Genomic DNA, 8,997 nt, shown 5'->3' with positions numbered 1-8,997 from the left:
ACTCTTGAAAAAAAATGTGTCTTGCGTACTCTTGAAAAAATAATCAGTCTGACACTAGCATGGTTTCCATGTCCTAGTGTCCACACGCGGAAACCTAATGGGGAGACGTACTGGACTAGACTTCCGGCGGCTGCCGGCGACTGGCGTGATGCCGATCCCCTTCTTCCCCTCTTCTTCTCCTTCCTCTCCTCCACCCCACCTTCTTCCCTAGCTGATCCACTCTTCCCTGCTCTGTCACTACTTCTATCTCTGTTTCCTTTCTCTCAGATCCCTTTCCTTTCCCCTTGTTCCTGCCGGATTCAAGACGGAGGCGATCTTTCTGACCGGATCTGATGCGGCGTCGTTCGATCTGACCGGATCCAGGGCTTCCTTGTCTCCTCCGCAGAGTCCATCCCCAGCCTTTGCTGTTCTTTCTACCTTTCCCGCCTTCCACTCCTCCAATCCCCTTGTTTTTGTTTTCTGTTCCTCTCAACTTGTCCCACTTATAATCTTCGATTCAAGTTTCCCAAAACCTGTTTTGCTAGATCTGCTTTTGCGCAATCTTTTTGTCTGGTTTAAGCCCTCTCTCTCGCGCAGGGGTCAGCAGTGCATCGTCCTTAAGGATCTTGGGTGCCATGAAAGCTATAGCGTGGAATTGCCGAGGCATGGGCCGGAGCCTCAGCAATGATCGTATGCTATTTCTGGCTAATCTGATCCGTTCTACTAAAGCGCAGGTAACTTTTGTTTCTGAAATAAAATCTTCTAAAGTGCGATCAATTGATCTGGTTAATAAATTTGATGTTGCCAACAGTTTTGTTGTTCCTTCGAGAGGGGCCTCTGGAGGGCTCTGGCTAATGTGGAATGATGATCTCAAAGTCACTATTCATGCTGCTTCCTTCCACTATATATTAGCTACTGTACTTCATGTAACCACTGGTGTCCAATTTTGTTTGGTCTGTATATATGGTGATCCCTATCATAGACAAACTACTGCCATTTGGAGTGAGATTTCAACTTTTGTGTATGATAATCTGGGTCTGCCCATGATGTGTATGGGAGACCTTAATGACATCTTGTATGATACGGATGGTTGTAACGGCAATGTTAACTATTATCGTATGAATGTTTTCCGCTCTCTTGTTAAAAATTGTGGATTCTATGATATAGGTTTTAGTGGTCCTGCGTATACTTGGCGTAGTAAACAACACACTTCGAAACCTATTTATAGACGCCTTGATCGCTGCTTGGTTAATTCTGAATGGTGCATGCATTATCCTAATACTAAAGTCCTGAACTTGCCTATTATTCTTAGTGATCATGCCCCCATTCTAGTGTCTACTGAAGGTACTTTTGTTAAACCTAAGCAAACATTTAAGTTTGAAAATTGGTGGCTGCTGGAGAAAGATTTCGCTAGTTTTGCTAAATCTGCATGGAATAATTGCTCAGTTCACTCCTTTGCAGCCAAAACCTCTTATTTGGTAGGTTCCTTAAAGATGTGGTGCAAGAAAAAAAGCCTCTCCAGCAGGATCTTCTTGACCTAGAATCGAAGATTAATCAAATTCAACAACTTCCTTTGCAACCACAGAATCATGCATTGGAAAGTTCTCTTATTTTCAGGTATGAGCAAACTCTTTCTAAGCTTAACCAATTCTATAAGCAGAGAAGTAAGAAAGGTTGGGCTACTGCTGGAGATCGTAATACTAAATTTTTCCATCAAGCGGTGGTTAACGTAGGAAGAGGAATACTATTTGTTCTGTTAAGGATGAGAATGATATGATCCATTTCAAACCTAGTGCTATCACTAACACTTTTGTTAATTATTTTCGTTATATTTTCTCATCTCCTGATAATAATGCTGATAGGCCTTATCTTGATACACATTGGCCTAGTGACTCTCTGGATCCTACCTATGCTCTTCCTGATAAACATGAGGTTTTACAGATTCTCAAAGAAATGAAATTGAATGCTTCTCCAGGGCCAGATGGGTTTAATGTTGAATTTTATTTGGCGGCCTGGGACTGGATAGGAGATGAAGTCACTCAACTTGTCATTAACTTTTACACTACTGGTATTTTGCCTCTACATATTAATGACACTAACATTGCTCTTATTCCGAAAAGGCTTGTGCCTCAAGTTCCCATGGACTATCGCCCTATTAGCCTTTGTAATGTTGTTTACAAAATCATTGCGAAGTCGCTTGCTAATAGGATCAAGCCTCATCTTTCTGATTATATCGATCCTGCTCAACAAGCTTTCATTGAGGGTAGACGTATTAGTGATAACATCATTATTGCCCAGGAGATTGCCCACTCTTTCTCTCTTAAATCTTGGAAACACAGTGCTTTCATGCTTAAGATAGATCTAGCCAAAGCTTTTGATCATCTAGAATGGAATTTTATTGTGTCTGCTCTTGCTCGTAAAGGGCTACATGGTCACTTCATTAATTTAATTCATGCATGTGTTTCTTCTCCTACGTTCTCTGTGTTGATTAATGGACAACCCTCTCACAAGTTTAGGAGCTTTCGAGGTATTCGTCAGGGCTGTCCGATGTCTCCTTTTTTGTTTGTTATTGCCATCAATGAATTATCTATTGCTCTCAACGAAGCTCTTGCTGCTCATCATTTGCAGGGTATTTCGCTTGGACCAAATTGCCCTTCTATCCACTCTTTGTTATTTGCAGATGACTTGTTGGTTTGTGGGCAAGCCAGTCTTCAAGAAGCTCGCACTATGGCTCATCTTATTAATCATTTTTGTTCTATCTCAGGTCAAACTCCAAATTGGGCCAAATCAGCCATTCTTTTCAGTTCTCATGTTCCTCAAGCTATGTTGCAGGATATTAAGCAGATTTTCCCTGTTTCTAATCTGGATAGCAATTTCACTAATCTTGGTCATCCACTTGTTCTTCCTGCAAAAAGAAGAGCAGCTGCATATAACTTTGTTCTAGACAAATTTCTGAATAAGTTGCCCATTTATAAAGCTAACATGCTTTCTCATGCTGCCAGACTTGAATTGATTCGCTCGGTTTTCTCGGCTATCCCTATCTATTACATGGCTAATATCTTGTTTACGAAGAAATTCATTGCTAAGCTTACTACTGTTATTAGGAATTTTTGGTGGACAGGTGTTCGAGAAAATGACTCAAAAAAGAGTCTTTGCCTTAGAGCATGGAAGGACATTTGCAATTCAAAAGATGAAGGTGGCTTAGGTGTCAGAAATTTAAAAGCTATTAATGAGAGTCTTCTTATTTCTGCTGCCTGGAGGTTAGCCAAGTTCCCTTCTTCTCACTTGCATCTTGTGCTTAAGGCTAAGTACTTTCATGATGCTTCTATCTGGACAGCTACTGCTATTTCTCCCAAATCAGCTTTCTGGGCCTCTATTTTGAAATTGTTGCCTAAACTTAAAGCTCATTCTTTTTATCAGTTATCTCAAGGTAATATTTCAATTTGGAGCACACCTTGGTGCACTCTTTGGAGCTCGGTTCATGATCATCTTATTGCTCAACAACCTGGTTTTATATATCCTTCTTTAGTTAAAGATCTTTGGCTTCCAGGTCAAAAAAGTTGGAATCATGATCTTGTTTTCTCCCTTTTCCAGCAACCTTTGGCCTCTCTCATTGTTCAAACTGAAATTATTGATGACGAAAGTCCAGACTTGCTTTGTTGGGATCTTACCCCTAATGGAATTTGTTCTTCTAAATCTGCATATAAACTCTGTTTACAGGAGATTCATGCTAATCTCAGAAATGTGCCTGCTACTCTTCCTTTGGATTTGTTAGATTTTCTCAAATTAATTTGGAAACACAAGGATTTGCTTCCTAGGGTCAAAACTTTCGCCTGGAGATTACTTAGAAAGGCCTTGCCTACGGGTTTGCGAGCTGGTCGTTTTTCCATTCATATTTCTAAAAATTGTTGTCGTTGTGGCTAGCAAGAGGATGAGTTCCATCTATTTTTTCTGTGTAACTTTTCCCGTGCGGCTTGGTTTTCCTCTCCTTGGTTCCTTCAATCGGATGCTTTAATTCAGGGCCATTCCACTATGCATTCTGTTCTTTTTGACTTGCTTCGTATGGGACATCCTCATGGTTCTATTTCTAGTGTTTTAAATTTTTTGTGGTGTCTCTGGAAGGCTAGAAATGATTTTCTCTTTGATAGAAAAAAGGCTCTTCCCCACCAAGTTCATATTGCAGCTCTTGCTTTAGCTTCTGATTGTTATGATAATCTTCCATGTTTACCTTCGAAGCAGGATCAAGCTCATAATCAATTGCCTCCTAATCAGCTCCCTATGCAAGGTAGAACGCTTAAGATAGATCTGTTAATTGTTGGCCCTAAGATCTATTCTGATGCTGCTTATAGGACCAAGAAAGTTCCAGGTTTGTTGCAAGGAGAGGTTGCTACAGGTGTGGGAGTGTACATCTCTATGCCCTTCAACCAAAAGGAAATTAATGTGCAAGTTCAAGCTTCGGCTTCTCCTACTTCTACTCCTCTGCAAGCTGAAGCATTGGCTCTTTCTTTTGCTGCTCATCTTGCTTCTCAACTCAATATTGCGCAGCCCACTTTTCTTTTGGATTGTCTTGCTTTAGCTTTGGCTGTTGCCTCAGGTAATATTTGTGATTCTGCCACCCCTTGAAATATTAGAAAGTCTTTGGCTAGCTTTTTCAAATGTACATCTAATTTGCAAGCTCACGTGTTTCATATTTCTAGAGAAATTAATGGTATTGCTCATAATCTTGCACAACAGGTTTTTCGTTCTAATGGGCACACTCAACTCTCTTGTTTTGCTGCTACTCATTCTCAAGTTTCTTGTCCTGTGTTGCCCCTTCTTTCAAATTTCCAGATTCAGGGTTTTAGAATTCATACTATACATTGCTACTAACAACCTTGTTGTGCAGATCTTCTGCTTCTATTCACAGTGTTGCTGTGCTGGCTTCTATACTCTCTCCCTCTCTCTTTCAGGATGCACCTTTGCCAGATTAAGGATGGTCTTCTTCAACCTGCTGGTTTCTCACAGGAAAAGGAATCCTCTTCCATATTGTGCATTTTGCAGAGTTTGCCAAGCTGAGGCCAGTTGACGTCTTAAGCTCTGCAGGATTAAATTTAGAGGCTTGTATTACACCTGTCTTTGGGTTCTTCAGTACACTTTCAAGTCATCTTTGTTTGACACACTTGTTATTTTAGGCTGTCTGTTGTCCGTCTTTCTGTTCTTCTGATCATGGTGTTTATCAGTTGGGGTTTCCCTCTCTGTCTTCCAGGATAGTTCCTCAGCTCATATAGCCTTAGACTCTGCTTCTCTTTCTTCCAATTTCTTGGCAGGTCTATGTAATGCTTGATGTACTCTGTCAATGAGCTGAATGAAATTAGCACCTGTTGGTGCATTCTCTTGTTCAAAAAAAAAAAAGTGTCCACACGCGCGCGTTGTGAAGTAGTAAGCCACAGCCGTCCGAGTCCCCCAATCCCATCACTGATGCCACCACCAGCAGCAACCATGGCCGTCCTCAGAGCATCCCTGCTCCCACCCCAGCCTCTTCCCTCTTCCTCCTCCTCCTCCACCCCCCAGTCTCAGCGGCTCCCCAGTGGCAGCATCACCGCTGCAGCCCTGTCAAGAACAAGCCCGCACCCTCCTCCTCTCAAGACCGGCTGCCGCGGCAGCGCCAAGAAGATCCTTCTTGCAGGAAGAGGGCGACTCCCCTGCTTGCCCACAAAGCAAGAGGTCGTCGCGGTAGGCGGTGCGGAGGAGGAACGATACCTCGCGAGGGAGGCCGGGTGGGGAGTGCGGCGGATGGGGCGGATCGGCGAGGAGATGAGGCGGGTGGCGCTCGTGCAGGCCGAGGCCTTCCACGTCCCCGTTGCGCTCTTCAACGACTTCTTCTTCGATTTCTTCAAAGTATGCATCACATGAAATGCTTTCATCTGTACTAGAAATGTCTATGTGCCCGCGTATTTTGATAGGCACGACGTTTCTTGTATTGGCCAAGATCAGGCAGAGGTGTTGGCGGCGCTCATTTACAAACTGAGGAATTCGCCGCCTGACAGGTGATGTTCTTGGTATCCCTATCCTTGATTCCAGAATCCAGATTGATGATGAACTAGTTAAACTTGTAACATTTGTGATGGGGTTATGACCGTAAAGGTTAATTTAGTAGTGCTTCTAGAGTTTATCAGATAATTAGCCACACTAACTCTTAATTAAACAAGGTGGCAAATTATCAAACGGGGAAGTAAAGTGGGGCAAAAGATCCAATTTCTGATAATAAGTTTTGTCTGGGAAAACGCTCTGTTCGAGTTCATGTATTTAGTATTTTTCTACCGCACATCTAAACACTTCTTCAGGCGCTCTTCACTCGAATAGCTTCATGTGTCTGCACTTCATGTACCCCATATGTGAGCAAATTATGGGACGGAGGGAGTGGTACATACTTTTTATGGCAAACTTAAGTGTCTCGGTAGACATCAGAGGATGATTATTGCATAATGCTTAATGTGATACTCTTACTGACCTTCTAAAATAAAGTACAGCATATCGCTGGTAACTTAGACTGTCTACATAAAATGATTGGCACTCATTTTACTGGTAACTTAGCGCTGATAAATGAACCATGGCCTCTCTTAGGTATGCGTGCTTGGTGGCAGAAGAAGCTGATGAGCCGTCGCAGTCGCAGGCACCATTTGAGAAGATCATTGGGGTGGTGGATTGCACGGTGCAGGATGAAGGCGACATCCTTAGGAACCTCCAAGGTGTCCAGGAGTACTTTTACGTATCAGGAATAGCAGTGCTGCCATCATACAGGTAACCAAGATCCTCCATGCAGCCCATTTAATACTCTAAAACTGTGAATTGCCGCTAAACTCGATCGGCTTACGCGTCCAGGAGGAGGAAGGTGGGCACCGCCCTGCTGAAAGCGTGCGAGGTGTTGGCTCTAGAATGGAGGCAGAGATTCATGGCTCTTAGGGCATACGAGGATGACAGCAGCGCTCGAGGACTCTACGCAAAGGCAGGGTACAGGGTGGTGTCAAGGGATCCTGGATGGGTCACCTGGGTTGGGAGGAGGAGGCGTGTTCTCATGGTAAAAGAATTGCCGGTTCATGATGCTCAGATCCAACAGCAATGACATGCTTGTCCTAGTAGGTCCCCGTATATATATATGTCCCCTGCTAATTCCTTGCGTCTGGTGTAAGAATGACATTTTTTGGGGGGTTTAATCATTGTGTAGCATGAATCGGTGCTGGACTGTTAGTTTTGAATTATTCTCTGCATAACTGATGTTCCACGCAGCATTGCTCAATATGTTGAGCAGGCGCAATGCAGTCTCTGCAGACATGGTTGGGGGGCATCATCTGTAAGCTGTCCTTCCTAAGCAGAGGGACCTACGAATTGTTCCACCTAGCTGGTTAAGACATTGTTTTGTATTTAGAGGTCAAATTTTGGTCATAAAGTATTTAGACTGAAAACTTGAAAAAGCCCTATGCGTTGCTTTGGGGATGTTTGGTTCTAGGGACTTTTTTGTGTTGGGACTAGAAAAAGTCCCTAGCAAACCAAACAGGATGGGATTTTTTTGAAACTTTTTGCTAAAAGCCCTTAGAAGCACCTTCTTGAGAGTCTTTTCTAAAAAGTCCTAGGGACTAGAAAAAGTCCTAAAACTAGAGAACCAAACACCATCTAGAAGTATTTTTAGAATTGTGCTGCCCATTATGCATAGACTCTAATAGGAACGTGTGAGGAGGGAGTTGATGATATTTTTTAGAAGGAGAATAACCCTTAGCCTCTGCATCAATTGATGCATACAACCATGTATTATTCATAAAATAAAATCTAACGGCGGTAAAAGAGAGAAACAAACGAAAGTAAACACTGAGCCTTCAACAAGGAACACAGCACACTGAGCCTTCAACAAGGAACACATCACATGTGTTGATGGTGAGAAATCCCACCAATGGCAGTTTTTATCAATGGGGCCGAATGGTATTAAAACTAGTGGTGAGGGCCAAGCCCAAAATAGGCTTTTAGGACCAAACAATCGCTAGTTTTTATGGCAAATTAGGGCTACATCTTTTTTTTGAGGGGGGGGGGGGGGGGGGGGGGGGGAGGCAGGCCCCTGCTGGATAGGTCATTCCCAAAGCCGACCCTCGATCCACCACCTTCAATAAGGACATGGCATACGAGCGCTCCGACATAGACTGATCGTAGATCTTGTGTTTTCATCAGTCGCATGTTGAAGCCGCCTCTACCATCATCCCTTGTTCGCCTACGAGGCCTTGATAGCAGGATACCTCTGGAGAAGATACCGGAAAACAAAGACATACCATACGGCCTCGCCTCCCATCACTGTCGCACCACTTTCGATCCAGCAACAACATGCATGACTTGTCACCTATATAGGAGCAACCGTGCGAAGCACGTGCCGACAACAGGCATGACTTGGTGCTTCCGCATGAGTCATCATGTGTATCACTTGTCGGCGACATGCATGACTTGGTCCACCCGAAAGAGTCGCCGCATGTAGTGCCCGATTAGTCAGATTGAACCCAATCTGAAGGTGGAGGAGGCGTCCCATACCGCCACCAGCATCAAAACAGCCATCACCATCTTGAGGTCTTAGCATTCACATGACCCAAACGATCACAGAGGCCGACGAGATCGAAGAAGTCGGGTCGTCGCCCCAATCGTTAAACTCATGCGCCCCATGAGACAATGTATCAGTGGGCCGATCACGGCCAGACCACCACTGCTTGACCGGCTACTGGCCACCATGGTGCCACACAACAACAACCGCCAATAGCCCCCACCTCCCATCACAAGACACATCAGATCCCGCTCTGTAGGCCCGTCGGCCCGAAGAACGAGGTTGTCGTGAGCTCAGCATCGCCGCCGGACCATCATCATCTGCCCTCGCAGCCATCGGCAGCCCGATCACCATCATGTCGGGGCCGCCGCTCTAGAATCCCTACTCTGCCAAACACACAGTTGTTGTCCAAGGCCGATGCCATGCTTCAGGCCGTAGATCTCCCATTGCGGTGTCACATCTCA

At 44.2% G+C, this 8,997-nt stretch overlaps 1 protein-coding gene across 1 annotated transcript; it reads left to right on the top strand.

The window, feature by feature from the left end:
- The first annotated feature begins 5,402 nt into the window (after window positions 1–5,402).
- LOC125555824 lies at window positions 5,403–7,229 on the top strand. Its single transcript, XM_048718660.1, has 4 exons — window positions 5,403–5,856; window positions 5,953–6,005; window positions 6,583–6,759; window positions 6,841–7,229. Exons 1-4 carry the CDS (start codon window positions 5,437–5,439, stop codon window positions 7,079–7,081), a joined length of 891 nt encoding a protein of 296 aa, XP_048574617.1. The 5' UTR covers window positions 5,403–5,436; the 3' UTR covers window positions 7,082–7,229.
- The last annotated feature ends 1,768 nt before the right edge of the window (window positions 7,230–8,997 follow it).

This window comes from Triticum urartu, chromosome 5 (genome assembly GCF_003073215.2).
Source record: "Triticum urartu cultivar G1812 chromosome 5, Tu2.1, whole genome shotgun sequence".
NCBI lineage: Eukaryota > Viridiplantae > Streptophyta > Magnoliopsida > Poales > Poaceae > Triticum > Triticum urartu.
The sequence above is the reverse complement of the archived record's forward strand: the minus strand, read 5'-3'. Positions and strand labels throughout refer to the sequence as shown.